We start from the raw sequence: 27,144 nt of genomic DNA, 5'->3' as shown, positions 1-27,144 counted from the left end.
TGAATAAACGTCTCCTTTGTGAGATTGGAGGCCTATTTCTTTGCGGCGAATCGCTCTCCTCCCAGCGGAGGTTGAGAGCACCGCATCGGTGTCCCAGTGTGTGTGTGGTGACGGCTGATCGGGGCCCTTGGCTCGCGCGAAGCTCGAACCGGCGGTGGGTGGTGGCCTGTGTCCACTTAGAAACCCACAACTGGCGCCCAACGTGCTTAGTCATTGGCGCTTACGCCTTTGATGGCACATTAGCCGAGCAGGTCGCCTTGCCGATCACGCTTGCGCACCATGTCTAATACCCCCAGCGAGGCACTCGGCAGCTACATGTCGGCTCCCTGCGGAGTTGTAGCGTCGTTTTATCCGCTGGCTGCTGTTCCTTCGAATAGCTAGACACCGTGGTTGGCCGCGGCCCCATTGGGATTTTTCGGCGACACAACCCAAAATGTCGACCACGTGGCTCCCATTGGAGCTGTATCGGAAGCACCCTGCGGTGCACCCGCTGGTCACATGCCTCAGCTGTACAAGCTTTCCGCCCAGTGCGAAAGCAGTTCGTGTCACGCTGCCGCAACCGGCAGTGTCGAACAGCAGCAGCCGTGCCCCGCGAGCAGTCAATTCTGCTCTGGAAACGGCGAGGCGCTGGCCCGGTTCCCTGCGGAAACCGCGCCGCTCATCGAACTAGGAGCCTTGTCTCCCTCGTTCGTGCAGCACGCCCAAGCCTCCACTGAGGCAGGGGCAGTCGCTGAGGCCGGGGCTCCATTGAGCCAGATGCGGAGAAACTTCGAGCCATACTCGGATTTCCCGCGCCCAAGGACGTACGCGGGTGTGGGAATGGCCAACTATTATCGTCCTGTGCCCGCGTGCAGGCACCCTTGACCGAGCTCTTGGGAAAGACTGCCGCGTGGCGATGGGAGCCCGAGCAAGAGCGATCCTTTCGCCTCCTGTCTAGTGCCATTGCCGAGACAGCGCAGCTCAGGCTACCCGAGCTGACCAGACAGTTCGTAGTCAAGACTGACGCGAGCGATCTGGGTTTAGGAGCAGTTCTCCTACAGGAATTCGATGGCGTGCTGCAACCGCTGGCCTTTGCCAGCCGCTCCTTGCTGCCCCCGGAGAGGAATTATTCCGTGACCGAGAAGGAGTGCCTCGCCATCGTGTTTGCACTGCGCAAATTCGACGTCTACCTTGATGGAACGCAATTCGTGGTGCAGACAGACCACAGTGCGCTCAGCTGGCTGATGCGGCTCCGCGAGCCTGCGGGTCGGCTGGCGCGCTGGGCTCTCCTGATACAGCATTACGACTTTTCGGTGCAGTATCGAAAGGGGAGCACAAACGTGGTAGCTGACGCGCTATCCCGTGCCCCACTCGCCAGCGGCGCCTTGACGCCTGTAGGCAGAGGGGGCGAAACAGCGGACGAGCCGCCGGGCGGCAAGGAGGGGCAGCCCGCAAACGGGTTAACCCATTCCGCTAACCAGGCAAGCAGCGCTTCGCAAAGCGGACGAGAGGCAAAACTCTTCGTGAGCGCCTCGGAGTTGCCGACGCGAAGGGACGAGACCAGGCTCCCCTCTGGGATGACTGGAATCGTTTTCAGCCGTAAAGAGCTACTGAAAGCCCAGCAAAATGACCCATTTTGTCGCGAGGTGAGCGACGGTCTCAGGGAGACGGAGCGCCGTGACGCTACTGGTATTGTAGCGGGCGCAGGGGGGCTGAAGCCAGCGTGTGTCGCGGCGAACCCCGGGGATTCATATTTGCTGGACCATGACGGGCTCGTGCTGAAGTACATAGCCACCGATGACGAGTCCATCGACCCGTTCAAGGTGGTTATCCCCAAAAGTCTGAGAGGCGCCCTGTTGCGATTCTCTCATGACGAACCAGGGGCCGGTCATCTGAGTGGCTCCAAAGTTTTTGCAAAACTGAGTCAATCGGTGACGTGGCCCGGCATGAAGCGTGACATTTTCCGCTATTGCCGTTCCTGCCATGTCTGTCAAGCGGTGAAGTCACGGGGTGGCAAGCCGCCTGGAATGATGAAACCGCTTGACAGTGTGCGTCCGTGGCAGATGGCCACCTGTAATTTGATGGGGCCTTTCCCCAGGAGCAAGCAGGGGTTCATAGACCTGAAGGCCTACGCGTTACGGTCTGACGAGCTTGCGCCGGTACCCATTGGTATCAAAGGCAAGCGCAAATGCACAACTGGTGCTGCGGAACGGAAGCGTACGGAGCACCGGTACAATCTGAGGCGACGGTCACCGGTGTGATTGATGCCGGACGGCGGACTTTTCCGCAACCGAAGGCACGCAGCCTCAGCTAGCTGGCGAGCTTTCTCGTCAGGCCCTGCCCAGGTGAAGCACGGTGTGTTATTTTTTTTGATGTTGTTTTGGCAGCATGCTCAGTTCCAGACTTGTGTGTTTACCAGTTTATTTATTTGTTTGCTTGAGGCAGTTTCTAGCCACTTTCGTTTCCTGCTTGTTCGTCTGTTTTCGTTCTAACGTACCGAGATGTGCAGAGGTGACATGCGTCTGCGTTGGCGTTCAGTTTTTTTTACCAGACTTGTACATAGGCAAACATCAGCCCGCTCGTGCTTGCTCTTATCTTCTAGAAGGAATAGATTGGATTAGGTGTCGTTTGTACGGCGCGCCTTTTGTCATTTCCGGCCCGACTGTGGGTGGTTGGCTCGTTAAGGAGCCGTGTGTCGCGGTGCGAGTTTTGTGCGGCCCGTATGGAGGGGAAGTTGGCGGGGCGTTTGGGGCGATGGGGGGCGGAAAGTGCACCCTTTGACCCTCGCCGCGGCACCTCTGGACGCTTCTGATGAGGGGATCGTTGTCGCCGACCAGCGTCCGCGCACTTGCCGGTGTATGCGTGGTTGTGGCTGTGACTGTGTGCGCGCGTAACCATGAGCCAAGGAGACGCCGGTGAGTTGTGCCGTTGTGTGCTTCTGCGTGAGCGCGAGGATGAGAAGGACCCCTCGCTGTGGCCAAGGTTACACATCAGGACGCCGCCGAACGTCCTCGCCCGTTTCAGCCGGCGTGAAGGGGGTCTAACTGTTTTGTGCCGAACGTGATGTCGTGCCCAAGGGCGCGAGGTTAGTGCTCTGCCGCGGCCCCGTCGTCATCAACAGAAAGAAGACCGCCATCAGTCGTCAGCCCTCCCAACCCGTTCAACTTGAAGTTTGCGAGCGGTGAGTCGCCGACAGGCCCACTGGGCCGCGCCATCGAACTTTGAGGCTGGCATCCACCTGTCACATAGCTGTACAGTTGAATTCACATCTTCTTGTGTACCGTGTATATAATCTGCAAGCTGTTTTGATTTACTGAAGCGTATGGCAGTGTTTGTTTGTTTGCCTTGTTTTCCTTTGTGTTTTTTTTTACTTTGTTCTGGCTGGAACTGAAGTGTAGCTAGTTTTTCTTTTGTGTATTCATTTCTTTAGTTTGGAACTGAAGTGCAGCTTATTTTGTTTGTGTATTGATTTCTTTATTTTGGCCGCGTGCTTTGCCGATGGGTAGGAGGGCATTTAAGGAGAGGGGGATGTGGGAATCCTGGCTTCCCGCCGCTGCCTTTGCGCGGCTGTTGCCGGCTTCCCGCGTTGTTTCTCCTCTTTCCCTTGCTCCCGCCTCAGGCGGTGGAGAGGCGGCTGAGTGACTAATCACTGTCATTTAGCCACAGCTCCGCCCCGGCTCCCCAAGGGCCTTTGCCATTGGCGCCTTTTGGCGGGAATTCGGGACCCGTTTGGGGCGGCCGCGCACCGCGCGACCGTCCGAGCGGGGCCCAGAGAGAGAGATCCCTTCGAGACAGCGTAAGGTGCGTACGCTACTGTTTATCCGTGCCGGCCTTTGCCGTTCGGACCAGTGCATATACTCGAGCTCGCCCGCACGTGTCTTCTGACCTGCAGCGGCTCGAGCCTGCCCAGCGGGGTCCAGCGACCTCCGACAGGCGTACCTTGCGTTTATTGCCCGCTCTCTCTCGCAACCGGCCCAACGGTCGACACGAGAGAGAGATCACAGCACTGACGCGGGGACATTCTCCTGCAGCGGCGCGCATTGCTCGAGTCGCTTCGTGCGCGCAGCGGAGCCTTGCTCCTCGCGCGCCCCCGGGACGGGGTGACTATTGAGTGTGTGTGTATCAGCTGGAGGACGACGTGAATAAACATCTCATTTGTGAGATTGGAGGCCTATTTCTTTGCGGCGAATCGCTCTCCTCCCAGCGGAGGTTGAGAGCACCGCATCGGTGTCCCAGTGTGTGTGTGGTGACGGCTGATCGGGGCCCTTGGCTCGCGCGAAGCTCGAACCCGCGGTGGGTGGTGGCCTGTGTCCACTTAGAAACCCACAATCTTGATCGGTGGATAGGATGAGGCGCAGCACAATGCTCGTTTGCAAGAAGTGCTCAAAAGAATTCATGAAGACGGTACGCGACTAAAATTTGACAAATGTCAATTTTCTGTTGGTTGATTGATTGATTGATTACAAACATCTTTATTTCTTCAATGTTCTCAGAACATGTGAGTGGGCCGCCCAGTCCGGTAGTCCACTGGCTGCTGCTGCTGCGCTGACCCTCCCCACCAGCCAGTGCTGACGGTCAGGATCATCGCTGAGCAGAACAGCCTCCCACTGCTCCTCCGAGGGGTTGGGAATCGGGTCAACTAAGGGATTATATTGGCATGACCACACCATATGGTAGAGGTTAGCTACCGCTCCACAATGTGGACACTGCGGAGAGTATAGTGTAGGGTACCACTGGTGTAATTTAGCTGTTGTTGGGTATGTGTTGGTTTGTAGTCTCCTAAGGGTGTTCTCTTCTAACTTGTTGAGGGATTTGTGTGGTGTTGGGTACTCTTTTCTGGCTGTTCTGTATGGCGCAAGATTGTCAGCATACACTGCTAAACCTATTAGGTCGCGGCACCCTTCATGGTCATCAGGGGGAGACGCCCGGTATAGAAGAGCTCGGGCATGCCTGTGGGCGGCTTCGTTTCCTCCTGGTAGTCCCAGGTGACCGGGGAACCAGATGACTGAGACCTGGTTGGGTGGATGCTTAGTCAGCAATGACAACCCTGACTTGTGAATTAATCCATTATTGAAGTTGCGACAGGCGTTCTGAGAATCAGTGAGCACAACGGCGTTGGGGTTAGATGCTACAGCTAATGCAATAGCTGCCTCCTCTGCGTGAGTGGGGTTAGATGTTTTCACCGAGGCGCAGTTCACCATCGACCCTGAAGGCGTTGAGACCACAATAGTCATGACTCCATTCTTTGGTCCTGCTGCGTGCACGTAAAGGGCGTTAATTTGCTTGTCCCATTTCTTCTGCAGGGATTCACCTCTTGCTTTCCTCCTCTCGGTGTTATATGCGGGATGCATATTCCGCGGAATGGGGTGCACGTTTATGCGTCTTCTCACATCGCGTGGGACCTATTCCCTTTGGTCAATTGTATAGGCCAGATTAACATGGATTTTATCGAGCAGTTCTCTGCCGGGTTTTGTAATTGCGAGCCGATTCAGTTGTGAGAGCCATTGTGCTTCCCACATCTCTTTGAGGGTATTATGTACTCCTAGAGCCATGAGCTTTGCTGTTGGCGTGGAGTTCGGTAGCCCCAGTGCCGTCTTGTAGGCTTTCCTGATGAGTACCTCCAACTTTTCAATTTCCGACCTGGAAAGGTTAAGGAATGCCGTCCCGTACATTATCCGAGAGATCACGAAAGCTTGCACTAAGCGGATGGTGTCCCTTTCCTTCATGCCATGGTGTTTATTTCGGATACGATGTATCATGCGGAGGATTTGCTCAGTGGATGTTGTAAGCTTCTTCATAGTGGTGGTGTTCTGTCGCCCCTGCGTGATATACTGCCCTAGGATCTTGATCTCCGTGGGTTTCTGTACTGGGTGGTTCTCTATATACACCGAGATGTTCTGCGCTAGGGGTGTCCTCGGGTTCTTCAGGATTAGTAACTCGGACTTTTCCGGCGCACACTGGAGGCCTCTCTCCCTGGCGTACCGGTCCACCGTGTCGGCTGCTGCTTGAAGACGCTCCTCGATCTCGGCGTCACTCCCCGAGTTGCACCAGACAGTGATATTATCCGCATACAATGTGTGTTTGATGCCGGGGATTTCGGAAAGAAGGCCTGGTAGATCTTTCATAGCCAAATTGAACAAGAGGGGTGACAGTACCGCCGCTTGCGGAGTTCCCCTCGGGCCTAGAGTGATGGGATCTGATTTTATTCCACCGAAGTTTATAGTGGCTTGCCTGGCTGATAAGAAGTTTTTGATATAGTTGTAGGTTCTTGCGCCACAGTTGGTATCGACGAGGCTTTGCAGGATGTTTTTATGTAGAACGTTATCGAAAGCTCCTTTCAAATCAAGTGCCAGGATGGCCCTTGTCTGTGACTTGGGAGGTGTCTCAAGGAGGTCTTTGTACAGGTACAAGAGGGCGTCCTGTGTCGATAGGTGAGGGGGAAAGCCGAATTGAGTATTAGGTTGGTGGTTGTTTTCTTCTAAGTATCTACTCAGTCTCGTGTTGATGACCCTCTCTATGAGCTTCCCCAAACACGAGGTCAGCGATATCGGTCTTAGATTATCCAGTTTAAGGGGTTTGTTCGGCTTCGGAATGAACCGAACCTCGGCTGTCTTAATTGGATATTGGTAACGTTCCTGTAGCCCAATGCTGTTCGTTGAAGAATTCCACCAGCGAGGTGATGGTGTCATCGCTGAGGTTAAATAAGAGCTTCGCTGTTATTTGATCTGGACCTGGAGCTGTATTTTTTCTCATGGCCGCGATTTCTGCTTTGATTTCTTCTTTCGTGAGTGGGATGTCCAGCTTGGGATTTGGCAGTCCAGAATACTCCGGCTGTTCCACGACTTCGCCCGTGCATAGATACCTGGTCTTGAGCTTTTCGATCAACTCTGTGTCCGTACCCGGGAGGTGTGTACGATCTTCGTGAGCCTGTCTTTAGTGGCCGACTTGCTGCTGCTGGGGTCGATTAGGACACGTAGGAGCTTCCAAGTCTTTGACACACCTAGCTTCCCCTGAATACCATCGCAGAGCGAATTCCAGTGCTGTCTGGTTAAGGATATGGCATAGGATTCTGCCTTTTTGTTTATCTACTGTATTTTTTTCTTGAGTTTGCGGTTAAGCCGTTGTCTGCGCCATCTCTTTGTCAGTGAATGCCTCGCTTCCCATAAATGTAGAAGGTGCGGATCGACCGCTGGGCAATCTTCTGTCGTGCAGACCTCTTTTGTAAAGGCTTTCAAAGAGTGCACCTCATCTTTAACCCATTCCTCTAGGTCGGTAATAGGGTTTGCAGTAGATGCCTGGGCCTTTCTTCACCTGTCCCAGTTCGTAACTCTTGCGATACCTATTTTGCGCTTGCACGCGTTTGTGCTTATCTCCAGAGAGAGTATGAAGTGATCGCTTCCCAGGTGCTGTTCGGTATTCTTCCAAATGGCGTTTTGTATGTTCTTGGTGAACGTCAGGTCAGGACATGTATCTCTACTGACACTGTTTCCCAGCCTCGTAGGGTAAGTGGGATCGGTGAGGATCGATAACCCCTCTTGCGCCACTACTTCTTCCAGTTTTCTGCCTTTTGGTGTCGCCGCCGGGTAGCCCCATGAAGGGTGTGGTGCGTTGAAGTCGCCTCCAATCACGCAGGGGGCATGGCCCGCTAAGGTCAGAAATTTCTTTATGAGGAAACCCAATTTTGCGTGCCTGTCTTTTGGAGGGCTGTAGACATTCAATACGTGCGTGCTTGCAGCTCCTCTTTGGAGAGGAAGAATAGTTATATAGCAATGCGCAATGTCCAGCTGGAAAGAATCATGCAATATGGCAGTGTATAATTTGTGCACTAACGTGGCAGTGAACTGGTCGTGCTGATAAGTCACATAGTCTTGGAGTTTAATAGGCATTAGGTGGGGTTCTTGAATTAGGATAGCTGCCGGTGGGTCAGATTCCTGAGATAGGAGATTAAGAGCAGCCTACTTTCTCCTGTATCCCCTGCAGTTCCACTGCCAGATCTTTACTCTAGGTTTGGCTGGCATGTTGAATCCGTATCGGATGGCTCGTCCACGTGCATTGTACGAGCGAATTTCGACTTATGTCTTTTATACGCATGTTCCTTCCGAAGTGCAGAAATTGCCGTCTCCGTGTATCGTCGGTTGTTTGCAATCTGCTCTCGAATTTCTTGAAATTGAGCGTTCACATAAATTGGAAAAGCTCGAAAATCCTGCTTGAAGGACCTCAGTTCTTGGATGATTTGTTGGTAGACCTCGCCTAAGGCAGGCTGGGAGCTAGGTACTGCCTGCTGTTTTCGGTTTTCAGGAGTCGGCTGAGCTACCGGCGTTATTGCGTTAGTAGTTGCTCGCTTAAGCTCTTGGATCTTAAAGCGCTCACTTGTTTTTTCAGACCTTCTATCTCTTTTTTGAGTGCTGCCACCTCCGTGTTATTCTGAGGGGAGGACGAGGGGAGGGGAGGCCACTCTGCAAAGCTCACCTTCGAATCTGAAAGCTGGCCCGAGGACGTCTTCTTCAGCGCCCCGGTGGGCTTGATGAGGTTCTCCTTCCCATGTTCTTTACCCGCCTCCACTTGACTGGCGTTCTGGTTGGAGCCTGTTGCCCGGCGTCTTGAGCTCGAACGGCCGCGAGAGGCGGAACGAGAGTGAGAGACTGATGACGACGCTCCTCGCCGTCGCGATGCAGGCTGCCTCTTCTGCCTCGGCCTGCTCCTGCCTTCTTGATCTTCAAGTTTCGTTGTTGATGACGCGTTTGATGACGCGATACTAGCGTTCTTGTTCAGCGGTCTCCGGAATTTCTCCTTGCAGTCTCGTGCATAAGTCTTGTGTGGGCCCTTGCACAGCGCGCAAACGGGTGTGCACTCGTGCGTCTCATCTGGACTCGGCGTTCCACAGGTCTGGCAAGCAGCCCCCTTGGGTTTCGGGCAGACGTCTGCTCGGTGACCTGGCGTTCCACAGTTGATACAAGCAGCCCTCGTTTTACGGTAGATGTAGCAGCGGCGCTCTGACCACCCGTAGTTGACCGTGAAGGGAACCTTCTGCCCGGCGAAGACGATGACTGCCGACGTAGTCTTGCCCAGTCGGCGCGCTCCCAGGATTGTATCGCTGGGTGAGGAGAAGTCTTGGAAGATAGAGTCATCACTCACTTCAGGCTTGACATTATGTATTACACCCCTGCAAACATCCTCTGGCAAGGCAACGTAGGCGGTGACCGTTATACTCTTGCCGTCGAGGTGCAGACAATTAAGCTTGGCGAGACAGAACGCGTCTTCCTCACAGTGAGTACACACCATTATAATGTTCTGCTGGCTAACAACGCGAGGAAGTGTGTTACTTGGGATTCCGCATGAACAGTGCAGGTGTGCAGCCGACAGAAGACAAGGTGCGTACTATTCACGAGGCCCCGGAGCCGACATGCAAAAAGGAACTTCAAGCCTTTTTGGGAGCTCTGAACTTTTACAGCAAGTTTCTTAAAGGAACAGCTCATGCCTTGGAGCCACTGTATCGGCTGTTGGACAAGGATTGTGAGTGGCGTTGGATGGAAGCCGAGACAAAAGCATTTCACCAGGCAAAAGATCTGCTGCAGTCATCGCATGTTCTGGTGCACTATGATGTCAACAAGCCCCTAGTGCTGGCCTGTGACGCATGCCCGTATTTACTTGGCACTGTGTTCAGTCATGTGGGTGGAGATGGCAGCAAGAGACCAGTTGCATATGCATCGAGAACTATGAGGGCGGCAGAACGGAATTATACCGCGACAGACCGATAAGCGCTCGCCATTGGCTTTGGCATAAAGAAATACCATCAATTTCTATAATGATATACCATCAATTTCTATATGGGAGTCATTTCAAAATTGTGACATACCACGAACCTCTCTTACGACTTGCACCATGCCAAGCCCATTCCCCAGGTGCTATCCCCACGGATGCTGCGTTGGACTCTCATGTTATCGGCTTATGACTATGAAATTGAGTATCGACCAGCGGAGAAGCTTTCCAATCCTGACGCATTCAGTCGTTTACCACTTAGGGCCAGTAAGGCAGAAGAAGAGGAGCAGCGTCTTTGGGAAGTAGGGATGCTGGAAATGGCGCCGGAAGTAACATGGAACTCTAGGAAGGTGGCAAGGTTTACGTAAAGGGATAAGCGGTTGGCTAGAGTCTGCAATTGGGTGCAGCATAGGTGGCCAGAGGGCAAGCTGCCAGAAGAGTTTGCAGCGTTTGTGAGCCGCAAGTATGAACTGTCGGTGTACCAAGGCTGTTTGCTGTGGGGCAGTCGTGTGGTCATCCCGGAGCCACCTCGACCGTATGTCATAGACATTCTTCACACAGCTCATCCAGGAATTGTCAAGATGAAGAGGCTCACGAGAGGAGTCGTGTGGTGGCTAGGAATTGACAGAGATGTTGAGCAGAAAGTGAGGGACTGTGCGCGTTGTCAGGAATCCAGGTCTGCGCAAGCAGCTGCAAAGATTCACCCTTGGGAATTCACCAAGCGACCTTGGACAATACTAGACATCGATTTTGCTGGACCCTTCCAAGACAACGTCTTCTTCATTGTGGTGGACTCTCACTCGAAGTGGTTGGAACTGTGCCATATGGATTCCATGTCGGCAGCTGCAGTTTGTGCGAAGATTCGTTTTCTTTTTGCTACCCGTGGCATTCCAGAAACTGTTGCTTCGGATAATGAAACTGCCTTTTTTTCGGGGGAGTTCAGAGACTTCATGTGCCGAAATCAAATCTGACATGTGACTGTTGCCCCATATCATCATCATCATCATCAGCCTGACTACACCCACTGCAGGGTAAAGGCCTCTCCCATGTCTCTCCAATTAACCCTGTCCCAATTTGCCCCATATCACCCTTCTTCTAATGATCAAGCAGAGCGGATGGTGCGCGCAACCAAGGAAGTACTCAAGCGCATGGTTGGAGGCGATATCGACACACGTCTGGCTAGGTTTTTAATGACCGAGCATATCCTGACTCATGCTACAACGGGCAAGAGCCCAGCCAAATTGCTAATGGGCAGGAAACTTTCAACTGTGTTAGAGCGTCTGCATCCTGACCTGCAGTCCGGTGTGCAGCAGGAATAAGAGCAGGTGATGCAGCGCCGTAGCCAGGCAGTGCGACTGTTTGACATGGGGTATCGAGTGTTTGTGTGCAACTACCTCTATGGGCCCAAGTGGTTGCCGGTCATTGTGGATGCTGTCACTGGACCAGTGTCGTACTTGGTCATCACCAAGGATCGACGTCGATGGAGACATGTTGATCAGCTCAGAAGTCATTCCGCGAGCTACGCATTGGACATTTCAACTTCTGGGATGTGCGAAGAGGAGGAACTGTTGGTTGCTTCCCAGGCAGGGTGTTCCGAACTTGGCATTCCTTCAAGCCCAGAGGACTTGGAAGACGGGACTAAGGAGAAATACGGGAGGAGGCTGCAACGCCCAGTACCGAATCTGGTTCCTGTGGTGAGGACCGTGAAGTGAGTGCATCCCTTCAAGTCCAGCGGCCACAGCGCCAACGCAGCCGCCCTGCGTATCTGAAGGACTTCGTGACGTGGGGGGGGGGAGAGTGATAGCGGGACAATCTTTAGGGCCAAGCAACCCTGCGTTACCATGTGTCACGTGACGGTGGCTTTCCCGCCAGTCTGTACCCTGCCACCGGCAAAAATTCAGGGGGGCACTTTGTTGACCTAAAGTGCGGTAAGGCGAAAGCCTTAAGCGCAGTGTTGCTGCTTGTGTCACTGATAAGTGTTTAAGATGTTAAGCTTCGCCTCTAAGAGTGGAACGCGACAGCGTCTTGCAACGCTGCCAGGGAGGTCCACAGAATGCCATCACCCATTCGGCTCTACACCGTGCTCAACGGTGTATCTCTCACATATCTCGGTGGACACGTGAACACGCCTTTGTTCATTCGAAACCATCGAGATGGCATGGCGGAGTGGAATAGCGTGCTTGTCTCGCACTCCGGAGACCCTGGATCGATTCCCAAACTCGACGAATTTCCTAATCGGTTTTATTTATTTATGTAGTCTTACTAGAAATGTTAATTAGTCTAGTGATGTCACTCTCTAGAATGAGCGACAAAGTGTCTATGAAACGTCTAGAAATGTCTAACTATTAATGATAGTTAAGCATGACTTGTACATTTCGTGATACTAATTAAGGTATGGTTAGTGATAGTTAATCTGACCTTAACTAGTACACTGATTAATTAGTGTCAAAGTACAGGCGCAGTGCACAGTCCCATGTTCCACTTCTTAACTACTACTAATTACCATTTAGTCATTAAGTACAATGATATAATCATGAAATCCCTTTATATCATGTGCCGATGTCTTTCGATTGCACCCGGTTTACTTAACCGGGTCGATTGGCTATTGGCTAATACCGATTGGCTATTGATTGGCATATGCCCATATAAGGCACGCATCCGAAACGCGGACACATTTGCTAACAAGTCTTGGTCACGACAATATGAGGCATTAAAGGCTTTCGCCTTAATAAAGAATGTAACACATATATAATGCCTTCGACAGAGAAACCTGCGAAAAAATCTTCAACCTTACCAAGTCCAATCCCACCCTACCGATTGTGGACGCTCTCCCACTCCTCAACATACTTACTAAGGCGAAAGCCTTTAATGCCGCATACTGTCGTTAGCAGCCGTATCGGAAGCGGTGTCGGCAGCTGTTTCGGCAGATTTGTCCGCGTTTTGGCGTCACAACTTAAAAAGAAACTGCGTCGAGGCTGGGAATTGAACCAGGGCCTTTGGCATTTGAAGCGGAGACGCTACCACTTCGCCACGAAGGCACAGGGTTTGAGCATGAATAAAGGTGCATCTAGTGAATGCATGGCTCTCATAAATAAAATTGAAGGAATAAAAGCAATCAAAAATACAATACAAATATGAAGAATATTAAAAATAAAATATGAAAAATAAAAATAAAAACAACAAGGAAAGAAACAAATATAAAAATAGAATTAACAAATATAATGAAAAAAAAACAATGCGCCAGGAGAAGCTTTCGCCTTGCAGCACTTTAGAGAGCCACAGTGCCCCTTGAATTTTTTTATTTACCTTCACCGGCACTCAGGTCCCAACGACATTTGTGTACAGAGGTGGCACTTACACCTGCTGCCCATTCTACACCAAGATCGAGGCCTGTTTCAGTTGTTGTTCTACCAGCCACAGGACCAACGTGTGCCCCAACCCAAAGCGAGACCGCTGTTGTCGTTGCGGACAATCTCGTCCCCTCCAAGAAATCAACGGTGCGCTTTAGCTTTTGTTAAACCGAGTGAGAAGTGCTAGTTTCACGATGGTTTAGTCTGGCAAAGTCGTGTTATGCTGTTCGTTGAGCCTGTCTTCGGTCAGGCTAAACCATTGTGAAGGTACCACTTAATTCTCACTTAGTTTAATCAAAGCTAATGCTTCCTTGCTCTTCACACATCGTCGGCACGACGCCGCTTGGCGAGACGGTCTCCCCGCTCCTTCTGCGTCTCGGCTGCTCTCTTTACCCTCTCCCTTTCACGAATTTTCCGCACTCTCGAATCGCAGTGCTGTCCGTATCGTCAGACGAGGCCAAGCGCTGGTTCTATCTAGTGCCAAGACACCCTTGTTATATAAGCACAGGACTCCATTTCTCTGACTGCTAGGTGACTCTGCAGCTGCTATTTGTGGTCATCTAAACGCGTTACGTCACGGCCTAGCGTGTAAACACCGCATGTGCAACTTTGTGCCAGGCCCGCCGGTGCTACTTCCGTTACGTACTCGGTTTAGGAGGCCGTGACGTCATGGCCTTGCGTGTGAACACCGCATGTCGACTTATTCCTTGGCGCGCCGGCGCTCCTTCCGTCATGTACTCGGTTAAAGATGGCGTGATATCACGCCCTATCACGAAAATGCCAGGTTTAGGCTCCTCGCCGAGCCGAAAGAAGATCATGTGACCAAATTTTGGCTGACCTTGATGTCCCCGGCTTGTCCTTGATGACCTTGAAATGACCTTGATCAGTCCAATTGCTTGACCATTGGTCTGACCATTGACCATCTACCAGTTCTCCAAACTTGTAAACTCAAGGTTCGACCTTGGCTGAACCTAGAAGGTCATCGGCAACGCACAGCGATCTCAGCCGAAGACCTCTAGTAGTGAAGCTACCGCTTAAAAGGAGCAACCGGAATGCGACCCCGTCTGCGTGGTCTGCGGAGCATCATACACTACGGGATGCAATGAATGCAAGAAGATATTCCCAAAACCCAGATCGTCTAGAGGAAATGTCAGCCAGCTGGCAGGGCAAGAGCTTACTCCAAGGCGATACAGAGGCAGATCCAAGTCCCCACCAAAGTCCTACCCGGAAAGAGATCGCTTGTCCTCCTTCCTCCCCTTAGAATGACAAGCAGACACCATTGGCCACATAGAACCTAAAGCAGGTGAGCTGGGCAAGTAAAGTCTCCCTAAAAAATACAAACACCTCTGAAAATCAATCCCTTAGAGCTGAAAATGTATGGCTGCAAATTCTGATAACCAAGATGCAGCGCGAAATCAGGGAACAGAACACTGAGACCTCCTCATCCCCCGCACATATATGCCTTACCCCACGCACAAGCCTGAATGCCGCCAAAAATTCCCCCGTCTGGAACCGAGAAAACAAAACAGTCCGGTCCCCACGAGTGCATGAGCATGGAGAGGTCAGAAGTCTCAGACACAACAGAGGATGAAACTTCGAGCCCTCTGCAACCCTCGCTTCGGAAGAAAAGATTGGCATTAGACAGCAATCTTACAACAGATCTCTAAGCGCTGGAACAGCGCATAAATGAAATCGAAGCCCGAATAGAGAAGCGAATGGCTGAATTCGAATCCAGGATGGAAAAACGCTTCACTGAATTTGAAGCTAAAATTACAGCGCAGTACACTAAAATAGAGATGAACATCGCAGCTGTCGAAAATAAGATCAGCATCCAAATGAAAACCTTAAAAACCAAGCTAGAGAAACTGCTCTTTGACTTTGGCACGAAAATAGAAGATCGATTCACGCACTTTACGTACCACGATCTGGCGGCACAAAATATATATTGACCCGTTACAAGCGCGCAACCTCCGCATCAACATGGCAGTCAGCCATAATCTTACTGTATGGCAGTGGAAGTACAGAGTTTCAAGCCAAACGAGGCCACCTACAGCTCCATGTTCGAAATTCCACCCCACCATCCGATATTATAGCGATCCAGGAACCTTGCGACCTACGTGACTTCCCAGGATACCAAACCGCCTACCCGGACAGCGTAGGTAAGGCCTATGTAGCCACTTTCATCCACCGCAACCTTACATCTGGCATGGCATAGACTACATTAACTTGGAGTGTCTTTTTATAGAAATCCTTCTGAAAAGATGTGGGCTGCCACTCTATTCCTTCTAAATCTTTATAGCCACCTGAATAATACATACCCCCCGCTGATTTGAGCCCTCGCTAGTGTAACTAAAATAGCTAAACACTCCCCTCTTCAGAGTAGGTGACTTTAACGCTCCTCGTACAGAATGGGGGTATAAGTCTAATAAACCCAAAGGCACGCATCTATCGGAACATATCCACCAAAACCAGCTCACCTTATATATGGACACTGATCTTTCAACTAGGATAGGCAACAGTGTCAGTCATGTCAGAGCCGTCTTGAAGGACAGGACAGCGCAAATACAATTCGGCTCAGTCAAATTTAGCACCTTCCATCTAGGTGGAACTGGTACCCCACCGGGCGCGGTCCTCTCACCGTTCCTTTTCAACTTGACCCTCATTCTGTTGGGACATAAGCGCGGAAAAATTCCAGACCTGGATTATTCTCTGTACTTGGGCGATATTACCCTCTGGACTGCTACGGCAAATTCTGGCCAAATTGAGGAGGCACTTCAAACCGCTAAAGATGTCATCCAGTCTCATGCCAGGGGCATTAGCTTAACCTGCTCCCAGAGTAAATTGGAACTTTTGGTTTTCGTGAAACGCCCCGATACTCTAACCCCCCCTCCCCCTAAGGCGATAGTCACCCTAAGTGTCGGCCAGATATCTGAAGTTCAAACCATCGGGGCACTAGGAATGCTCCTACAGAACAGTGGAAGAAATAATGCGATCATTGGCTAACTCAAAGCAAGTGCAAGCAATACCCCTAGTCTCGCCTCATCCGCAGAATTACTATCAAAAGCAAAGGAATGAGGGAGGCGGACACACGGCGACTAGTGCAGGCCTGTGTCCTCAGCCGTATCACATATACTATCCCTTTCGCTCATCTCTCCCAAGCTGAGAAAGAGTCCTTAGAAATAATCACTTACGCAGAACAGCCCTCCATCTCCCCGAAAATACCTCCAGCGAAAAACTGCTCAAGCTAGGGGCGCATAAGACGGTTGATGAACTGGCTGAGGCGCATCTTGCCGCTCACTATGAATGGTTCTCTCACACAACCACAGGAAGGGCTATCCTTAAAAAGTTGGGTACACCACCACGGCTACCACTGAACTTTCTCTCCCTAATGGAGTTGCCAACCGTGTATTCATTTCTCCCCTTCCCAAAAACAGGCATGCATGACCAAGGCCGATGCACCGCCAGAGCCAAGGCATTGCATAAACACTACTCCCCCTTGCTGAGAACAGTTCACGGAGATGCGGTAGAATACCCCGACAAGGAAGCATTTGCACTCACGGTCGCAGACAACCATGGAAAACCCCTGGTGATGGCCACCTCCCTCAACACCCGACTTTATATAGAAGCTGCGGAGGTGGCCATAGCGCTCACCATAGCCTGCGCCAAAGCAGGATACATCCCCAGTGATCCGAAGACAGCAATCAAGAACTTTGCTAAGGGAAGGCTTCATGCCCTAGCTCTCTCCATCCTGGCTAGGGCCAAGTTATCCACAGAATGGTTCCAGCTGATATGAGTACCAGCACATACCTCCCACCCGGGGAACATGGCAGCTCATGAATGTGCTCGAGGGTTCATCAACCGGGCACAGCGCGGCCAGTGCCCCTTGTTCAGAAGAGAGCGCTTGATAACCAACCATGAAATTGCCCTCCACTATCAAAACGATCAGCTCAAATACCCACCCTTGCACAAATCCCTCTCCAAACCAGAGCAGGTTGCCTGGCAGCTACTTCAGACGAGTACAATTCTAAATCCTTATATCGACTCCCAGATGTATCCCGCGGAATACAGTTCCACCTGTACTGTCTGCAGTCATTCTAAAGCAAACCTCAATCACATCCTATTCGAACGTCCGGGGGACCAGCCACCTTTGAGCTTCCAAATATCAAGCCAATGTCAGTGAGAGACTGCTGCTCAGCCGTGACTCGGAGGTACAGTCAGGCCGGAATGAAACGCGAACACGCATATGTCATACATTTCTGCTTTGCAGCGAGATATTCCTTTACAACCTATTTTCGATTATGCATTTCAGTAGGCCCTTTACCCAGACACATGAATCAGGCTAGTTGTACACTTCAGCTGAAAGTAAGCAGGCAAAATATTTTGTTTTCTTGACATGCTCTGTTCGCGTTTCATTCCGGCCTGACTGTACAACTCCATGTACTGGGTAGAGCCCTGGAGGTTGCAATGAAGCATGGACTTCAAGTCACCTAACACTGTAGAGAGGGCCCATGTACTGTCTAAACCATGTCCCTAACCCGTGCCCTCTTTGTCTTATGACAAATAAAAGTTTGTTCCTCCTCCAAACGAACTAGTTAAAATCAGTACAGGCACGTTTAAGGTATGAGACCAAAACTAATCGAAAAGTTTTCAAATCAGCAATTAGGGTTTTAGTTATGTTATCTGATAGAGCATGACACCACAGAGTGTCGGGATTCTGTCTGACTCCCCAGGTCCACACCTGAGCGCCAGGCAGTGCAAGACTCCAGCAGATAAATATTGGGTAGCGTCTGTTCTGCCGGCAGCCAGGATAGAATTTCCATGCTCTGATTGACAACACGAAACCAAGTGAAACCTTGCCATGAAAACTAATTTTTGGTGCCTCCACGGTCGTCTTTCAGAGAAGAAAGCCCTCCTGGCATTCCGTGCTGCACTGCAGTTATAAATTTTTATCGATAGAAATTTTACTCCTTTTTGGGCTGCAAGCTCCTGCAAGAGGCAACACAACTTCCCCCCTATGTAATGCCCGAAAGGGCCCTTAGGGTAAATAAATTAAATGAAACCAAACAATTTCCAGGAATTGCGGTATGGAATTTCAGCGCGTTGAACACCGAAGCAAGTTCAGTTTACCATGATCATATATGGAGAAAATAATTAATAGCAAAAGTACTAAACGGGGAAAGGTAACAGTATGAATCGTTGGAGGGTTCAGTTTCCAAGCTCAAGACGTGTATCACGCTCGACATGAGCAACCACTACATAGCTTAGCTTAACTTCATGTTGCACTTGGTGCAAACTGTTGTTCATTGTGTCCACTTTCGACTATGTCAAGGTGCACGGACCTTTTAAGCTTAGTGTTGGGGAAGTTTTTAGTAGCCAAGAATGGCCGCAAGAAGTAACAGAGGGACTACTCTCAAGATGTTGTCTATCGCTGGCAAGAGTTGGGTCTGTCCGGCACTTGTTCAAGCAGTGGTGAAGTTGAACTGCGCTAGGAGAATCGTGGCTGTGAGAACTTGCTGCTACCACATGCCAATCTTTGTTCCTGGAAACAATCACGCGTCTACTTGCTGAGTGAAAATCTTATATTTATATAACTTACAACTTATCTGTTACTTATTCTGTTTTTCATTTCTGTGTGCCCCTTATGTAATACCCTCTAACGAGGGTCTTTAAGGCATTAAAGTGAAGTGAATTGAAGTTGTTCTCATGGAGATCTGAGTAGCTGATCAGAGGCAAGTGCTGGAATTGCAGCCAGGAATTTCTGGCTGCCAGTAGAATAGATACTGCCTAAATTTTAACTGTGGTCTCTGGCCTGGCTCATGAAGCTTCAGCACAAAGTATTTAGTTTGTTTCCAGTGGCTGCCTTCTCGCATTCGAGTGCCTGTTAACATGGCTGCATATCTTGTCCAAGGAACTGTGTCATATTATCAAACTTCAGTGCGTGCACCGAAGGACGAGAGCGCCGCAAAACAGCTAGTGGTGCACCAATTTTCTGCACTTTGGCTGCCTGTGCACCTTCCTTGCATTACACGAGGAATGTTGTGTGAGATAGGTACTCCCTTGTATTGTCTGTGTACAAACTCCACCTGTGCACCCGTATGGCTGCGCTAGATGCACCGTACCACTTCACCTATGTGTGTTAATTGTGCTGTCGTAGGTGATTTGAGCCACTTTTTAGTGTGTCCACGTATTCGTGACTAGCGTGAGCCACTCCTGTGCACACCTGATATGACTAAACGTCCCATTGGATAAGGTCTCTTGCATCATGTACCCCGAAGGCTCACGAAATGAGTGGCAAACAGTGACTTCTAGAGGAAACTCGCCTTACAGGACGGTGGTAGAGATGCGTTCCCTCAGTTAAGTTACTCAGGTGGAGTGGTTGTCCTAAGAGACGATTTCCAAGAGATCCCACCTACACATAAAAATCACACTTCCTCCCTGTGTGGAGAACAGAAAAACCGAAATTTACTTCTCAGTTGTTTATTACCAAAAACTACATGAAAATTGCTAGTAATATTGACAGTGGTTAGGAACCATTGAAACGCGGAAATAAAGCTTTGGCATTTATGAATGTGTATGTATGAGACATAGCCTAATGTTATGAACAGTGAAGATGTAGCCTTAGGAAAGCAAAGTGAACTGAAAAAAAATTTATGCGGGTAACATCAAGAATTTTGCAGCAGTTTTATTTATGTTAGTTTATCGCATGCACAGGTATGTGAGAAATGAGTGCATAAAAATTGACGCTAACATTGAACCTCTGCCTTAAGGGTATTACTATGCAGTAGCGTTGATGGTACAAAAAGTGGAGGTTTAAGGAAAAGGATTGTATGTAGTCGCTACATCACAGTGGAGAATTTGGGGGTAACATATCTTTGGATTGGAAAGCAAGCAGTATATTAGATTGCAATGAAGAAGGCAGAGCGCCAGCACCAACGACGACGAAGCGATTTGTGCGTCCTCCGATTCCGGCGGCCGCGCGCGTGGAGAGCTCGAGCTCGCTCTTGGTTCTGTTCTGGTGCCGCCGCTACTCGAACAGCCTGTGCCATCGTTTCGCTGCCAGTCCTTCGAACTTGCCAATAAACCCCTCTTCATTTGGTGGAGCGTGCGGGTTCGCCTAGTACACTACCAACGTGGAGCTCCGCAGCCGCACAATTCCGATGGCGACGACCAACGAAAGCCAGCAGCCAGCAGTCCCATCGCAGCCCGTCATTTGCTCCGGTGCCGTCCGGCAGAGAGACCCCGTCGTTTTCAACGGACACTGCGACCAGGATGTCGAGGATTGGCTGGCTTCGTATGAGCGGGTGAGCCGTCACAACAACTGGGATGACCGCATGAAACTAAACAACGTAATATTTTACCTGAGCGACGTCGCGAATCTCTGGTTTCGCAATCACGAGGCTGATATTCCAACATGGGCTACTTTCAAGACAACGTTTGCCGAAGTTTTTGGCCGTCCCGCCGTGCGTAAACTTCGCGCTGAACAATGCTTGCGCGCTCGTGTTCAGTGTGCGGGTGAAAGTTTCACCGCCTACATCGAAGATGTGGTCGATCTATGCAAGCGTGTCGACCCGTCTATGCTTGAGGCCGACAAGATCAACCATATTATGAAGGGCATCGACGACGACGCTTTCCATATGCTGGTGGCCAAAAGTCCCACAACCGTCGCCTCCGTGTACAACCTGTGCCAGAGCTTCGATGAGTTGCGCAAGCAGCGACTTAACGCTCGTCGCCCGCCCGCACCTGCAGAGTCCATCTCCAGCCTGGCCGTCAATAGTGACCTTTTGGATCACATCAAAGACTTCGTGCGTCATGAGGTGGCCCGGCAGCTTTCGCTCCTCTCTGGCGCGCACTCTACGCCCCACACCCTGACCCCTGAGATACGGCAGACCATAGCACAGGAGGTCGCCGATGCGCTTCCCGTTCGTCGGCAGCCGGCTCCGGCTCCACTGGCTCCTGAAGTCAACCTCCTCTCGATGCAGACCGCCCCCGTCGCTGCACCTTTGAGCTACGGCACTCCTATTGCTACGCCGCCTGCCCCTATGCGTGCGCCTCTCACGTATGCCGAAGCCGTCGCCCTACCACCGCCACCGCTGGCCTTTCCATACGTCCGGACAACGCCGCCTACACCTCGTGCTCCCCGGCTCCGACCGGCGCCTACTTCCTACAGTTCTTGGCGCACTGCTGACAACCGGCCGATTTGTTACACGTGCGGTCTCCCAGGCCACGTCGCCCGCCACTGTCGTCAGGTTCTGGCTGCGCCTGTGCCCGCTGTGCCGAACTACTACCCGTCTCGCGCCGCTCGCACACCTTCAGGGCTACCTGGGGAGGCTTTTGCTTACCACTTGCCACGCCGGCCCCACGTCTCTTCTGATCGGTCACCTTCCCCTCGTCGTCGGTCCTTGTCACCTATGCGGCGTCGCAACATGACCGACAACCCGGAAAACTAGGAGCCGCAGTTCTGGGGGCACGAACTGCGCACACTTCGACCTGCTCAAGACCTCGCCTTTCACCACCGAACTTTTTAGACGTGTTAGTTGACGGCGCAACTTTATTTATCTCCTGTGGACTACATGTTGCCCACAGGTTTGCAACTGTTTAAATATATGCGTACAGTAATTGCACTGTTGAGCTCAATACAAATTGCAACAAAGGAATGACTAAAGTATGTGCCTGGGCAAATTGGTTGTGGTGCCATCATACAACATGCCCTGAAACAGAGTGAATGGCTTTGTCATTCCAAAAAGCACATATTATCCCCTGAGCACACAGCTGCAAACTGTATCTGGTTTGACTGCATTCACTGTTTTTCATGTATTCCTACTGTGCAACAGCACTGCATTTCCTGAAAGTGAAATGAAACAAACGAAGTGAAAAAACAAATGAGATAAACAGTTACACACGGATGATTGAAATTATGAAACTCTCACCTTGTCTTCTGCCTTGTCGATCATGTGATGGCGTCAACTACATGCCACGTTGCCATTGCTCGAGCATTGGAAGTCCCGCCGTGCACAGCAGTATACTTGGCTGCATCCGTGCTTGTAAGCCAGAGTCTAAAGAACAGTTTCGTACCTTGACTTATGAGGATACGAAGCTAAACTAAGTCTTTTTTGGAATGTGGTTGGCATACTGCACAGGTCAGTATCAGTGACAAAAAAAGAGAGCATTCGCATACTGCGAGGGTGCGATATACATTCATACATTAAAAAGCTCCATAAATACTAGAAGGCAACAAAAATTATAGCAGACAATGAGCTGCTCGTATTTAGAATTGCAGTAACTATAACACCCTGACAAAGCACAATAAAGGTCCTCTGGTATGCGCATTAATATGTTTGAAACGCTCCATGAGTCCGAAGAATGGCACCAGACCAACACTTGCTGAGGATCAGTTCATGATGCATGTGGTACAGGTGCAGACGTTAGTAAATGAAAGACGCTATTCTGTTCGAAGTGCAGTTATGCCTTCCCTACCAGCAATGAAGAACTATTTTTGTCCATGAGAACACCAGCATCATGCATATACTATAACTGGCAATTTTGATTTAGAATGCACTTGAAAATTGTTAGAAGGCATTAGCAAGCTCCGTTTACTTTTGTCCACACCTGTACGTGATACCCTAAGATGTGCACTGTGGATGTGATGGGGACTAACAAGATTGCTTGTAAGTTTTTTCGCAAATGCTCATTTCTCATTGCCTTGTCACAAGGCTTGATGCATCCCACTTTTTTAATTTTGTTGCTGTGCCTGTTTCTTATGCAGTTCTTTGATGACATAACCAGGACCATTTTGAAGCTGTGGAATCCTTCCTCCAGTTTCCAAGAGAAGGTTTTTGCTGCTTACATGCTGTATGCAGTGTACACCATGCAACCGATGAACCCCAAACTGAAGGTTGGTTGCTACACTGGCTCATTGTTGCACTAGCTCTTTGTTTTTGTAACGAATTTCACACCATAACATATCTTTATCGAGGGCAAGATTCTCTACAGCATACAAAGGACATCATGTATATATAGACCAATGCCGCCATTTATATATATTTCTATATTCATCATTGTCATGTATAGTATGAGTGAGAATGATCTGTACAATGGCTTCCCTGACCTCCATAAAATGAACCCTGAAATAACTTGAATAATGATTGCAGGAAATACCTGGTTGGTGCTGTAGTCTGATAGAACACAGGAGCGAAATGGCACGTACCACTCGAAGAATGCCTTCCAACCAGTTGTATTAACTGTGATGCGGGGTTCAGTCTCAGGGCTTCCTTGCTGAAATGCTGAGCCGTAAGCTGTGTTGCTCTGAGGTGTTGCACCAGCTTCTCTTTGTCTTCGTCGTCTTCTGACTGGGGTCGCGTTCTCAGACACCAGTACAGTTCATCACACGACATACTATCCTGACATGGTTAACTGCCCACCAATGCGCTTAGACTTTTTCCAGAATGGCATCCCGTGCTGGTCACATTTGCCTATTGCTGTTACCCTCATAGGCCATGGAACAACAAAATATTTCACTGGATGATGACTTTGCCATTCACTGAGCCAAAGCTGGAATGAGGTGCAAGCTGCTACCTGCTACTTTTGCCATGATTTGTTCCTGACTGTAGCTACAGGAGGGCGTCTAGCAACCTGGGAAGCCTGGAATTGTGAGGGAAGTTTTGTGCAGGTGGAGAAGTTGGGGAATTGTCAGGGATAGTGTTAAGTTAGAAGCCTACGGCGCCGATGGCTTCTTTCCCCCTTTCGCCGGTAACTGGCGTGTCCGTGGGAATTCTGGGGAAGGGGGGGGGGGGGTTAGGAATGATGACAGCGCGTCGTGCGCTTTGGACACTGCCCAAGGCCGTGTGAAATGGGGAGTAATACCGCGAACAGCCTTGCCAGGGACGGAAAGTGCCGACGACTTCTCAAACGAGCGTCAGCGACTTCTCGAACTGTCCAGCTAAGTGGTGGGGTTCTGCATACTAGCAGCAGTGACAGTAAAGCTGATGCGGAGTGCCTCGATGTGTTGCAGTTGCATAGAAATGCAGATGCGAACCCGCGCGCCCTGCATGTTCCAGGAAGAGTGCGGGGTCCGGGGTCCGCTGAGTCGGGTTCTGGCGAGCGCTCGGCTTCGCCCACTTGTATCTATAGTGCCATTGCAGTGGTATTAGTCGGAATTGGGCGAGAGCAGATTTACTAAAGCTGCGCCGAATTATCGAAGGGTTTCAAGCCAGCTGCAAACAAAAAGTGGGTGAAGAAAAGAGCGTGTCGAATCTCAGTCTCAGCCGCTTTTAAACAGCCTTTCTTTTAAACCGCCTTTTTCTATTACTGCTTCTATTTTGGTGTCGTCTTTAATAAATCAGTTTTGTGTGTCAAGAAGTTGGAACTGCTGCCCCAACCGCAACGTATCGCTGGACGAGCGGACGAAGACATGAAGTGCTCTTCATACTGCAAACCGCATACGATCATTGACCAAAGTGCCATCGATGTTCATCGCATGGACGAGCATCTAACGAGCACAATCCAGCCTGCCGACTTTTACGGAAAACTTAACTGATAGCATCAAAAAATTTGGCAAAGTCAGTGATCTGTAGTGAACTGCGACAGTACAGCAAGTTATCAGCACATGGTCGTGCACATTGGCATGACCTTTTTGCTTCGCATAGTTATAACCATGACGTGTTCACCCAATTTGATTTTATTTGTCTTTTTTCTTGTCCATGAAGCAAGCACGCTGTGTAATACTTTACGCTGATTGCTACACTTCTCAATAGGTTAACACTGGTGCTGATCAAGATAACCTGCATACAAAAGTATTTTCCACAAAAATGTGGGAATGAGTAGCGAGCAGAACTAATTTTCACTTTTACATTCTTACTACGAACATCATATGCCGGGAAATAAAATAAGGCAGCCACCCTTATTAAAGGGGCAGTGAGGTTAGCTCCGTTCAATTTTTGTTCTTAGTAAAAATTGATCCTGTGGCTCATTCTGGTTATGATTATGCTTTTTCTGGCAGCAAAATATTCATTGATTGCTGAGACAATTGGATAATTTTTTTTCACCGGCTCAATTCAGACTTGTCACCAAAATAGTTTCTGTGATGACCATTTGCAAGTGAATGGCAGGATAGCCAAGCGTTAGGGTCTGTATGCTAAACACTCCAGTATTTACTCATGTTATGAACCCACAGTTTTTCCAGAAAAGTTGGTATCGACCTTAGGAGAGGGCTCATTATACAGAGAAAAAAAATTCCTGCAGGTATTTTTTTTTCAGACAGTTGAAGTTTTATATATGACTGCCTGTTCATCCATCCATCCGACGAACGCACTTGGCCAGCCGTGTTCGTGCACTGTTCACTTCAGAAAGTGTTTAGTGTATCACGGAATGATCCGATAATTATTTTAGTCGCTACCGGCCAATAGCTGCGAGATAAAGCGAGCATGCAGAACACCAGCCCTGAGGGTCAGGTGCACATTTTTTGCAGATGGTTCGGTTGAAAAAAACTAGCCGGACAGTTATGAGTGTGTAATGCGACTGTTTTAAGTATTATCTAGATGGGTTAGCTGGCAAAATTGCTTGGGGTCTTAAGATCCTGCTTCCTCCATAGCATTTCAGTGATGCACGAGTGCTCGCCTACTCTCTAAGCATATACTGGCGTACCTGGGCAAGCAGCAGCCTGCCAAATGCTCCACTGCCGCCGGCGCCCCAGTGAAGTGCGCACAGTGTCTTGGTGCACTGCCAAACTCGCCGAGCACACCGCCCCCGCAGGAGCTCTCACCAAAAGATCAGCATGCCAAGATGTTACCGGTGTGGTGCTCAGGTCATCGCTGCGGATGTTGTTAAACTAAGGAACACGCTAACAAAAGCTAACTCTTAAAAAAAAGAAACAAATAAAATGCCTTGGTTTATTGGTTTATTGGGGTTTAAGATACCAAAGCGACGCAGTCTGTGAGGGACGCTGTAGTGAAGGGCTCCGAAAATTTTGACCACCTTTGACAGGCGGTTTAGCGTGGCTAGGCCAAATGTGTATTAGGTGCGCTCATTCGTTTTTCACTTCAGTTTTGGTTCGGGGCTTGGTTTTCAACGTCAAGCAGGCTTCAGGCAAATGCGGGTGAAATCGGTGAGTGCGGGCTTTGAAGCTAGTTCAGTATAATTGGAGGGGACACTTAAGCTCCTCCTTAAGTGTATCACATGATGGCGTTAATGGGTGAATGCCCATATGTGTGAAATTGGTCGTTCTTTACGTTCATAGATTGCTGGGAGTCCTCATATCACTTCTGGCTCTGTGGTGCTGCAGTTAAGCAATGCGCCACTGCCTTGTGATGGCAGCTGCTGCCACCAGTGGGGCTCGTGCGACCCATGTTGCTCGTCTCAAGCAACCTTTCGCGACCAGCCATTAATTTAATTGCCACCTGCTACGATGGGCGGTTTGCTTACAATCCGATGGGCTGGTTCTGATGACATCACAAGGTCACATAACCTACAGACACGTACAAGCGCAAAAACACGGACAGAGAAGAGACTTGGACAACACGAGCGCTTGACCTACGTTGGCCTACACATGACCTACGTTGGCCGCCTAGGTTGCTTCAAGGTCAAGGAGGCTTCAGAGACTGGCGAAATTGCTGACTATGGGCTTAACATACTAAAGGCAAATTCTCAAAGACGAAATTGGGGAGTGGATTCAGTGTGCAGCTGGGTCCATTACGCAAGTAAGTACGGTACCTGCCACTGCGGTGGCTCAGTGGTTATGGAGCTCGGCTGCTTACTCAAAAGATGCGAGTTTCATCCCGGCCGCGGCGGTCGAATGTCTATGGAGGCGAAATTCTAGCGGCCCGTGTGCTTTGCGATGTCGGTGCACGTTAAAGAACCCCAGGTGGTTGAAATTTCTCTAGCCCTTCACTACGGTGTCCCTCATAGCCTGAGTTGCTTTGGGACGTTAAAACCCCAGTAAACCATTAAACTTTCTTCTATCTTCCTTACCATATTTATATAAAGCATGAACAGGAGTGTTGATAAAGAACAACCTTGCCTTAATTGTTTGCGTACCTCAACAGTGGTAGTTCTCATCCCTTTT

At 50.1% G+C, this 27,144-nt stretch overlaps 1 protein-coding gene across 3 annotated transcripts in view; it reads left to right on the top strand.

The window, feature by feature from the left end:
• LOC149369623 (snRNA-activating protein complex subunit 1-like) overlaps nucleotides 1-27,144 on the top strand; it is a 51,314-nt gene that overhangs the window by 4,679 nt on the left and 19,491 nt on the right. For all 3 annotated transcript variants that reach the window (XM_089559121.1, XM_089559114.1, XM_089559125.1), the window contains exon 3: nucleotides 22,852-22,980. In XM_089559121.1, coding sequence (XP_089415247.1) covers nucleotides 22,852-22,980 — 129 coding nt within the window. The remainder of the gene's footprint in view (nucleotides 1-22,851; nucleotides 22,981-27,144) is intronic.

Source organism: Amblyomma mixtum, chromosome 1 (genome assembly GCF_055824585.1).
Source record: "Amblyomma mixtum isolate Tamu chromosome 1, ASM5582458v1, whole genome shotgun sequence".
Classification (NCBI taxonomy): domain Eukaryota; kingdom Metazoa; phylum Arthropoda; class Arachnida; order Ixodida; family Ixodidae; genus Amblyomma; species Amblyomma mixtum.
This window is presented reverse-complemented; position numbering and strand designations above follow the sequence as displayed.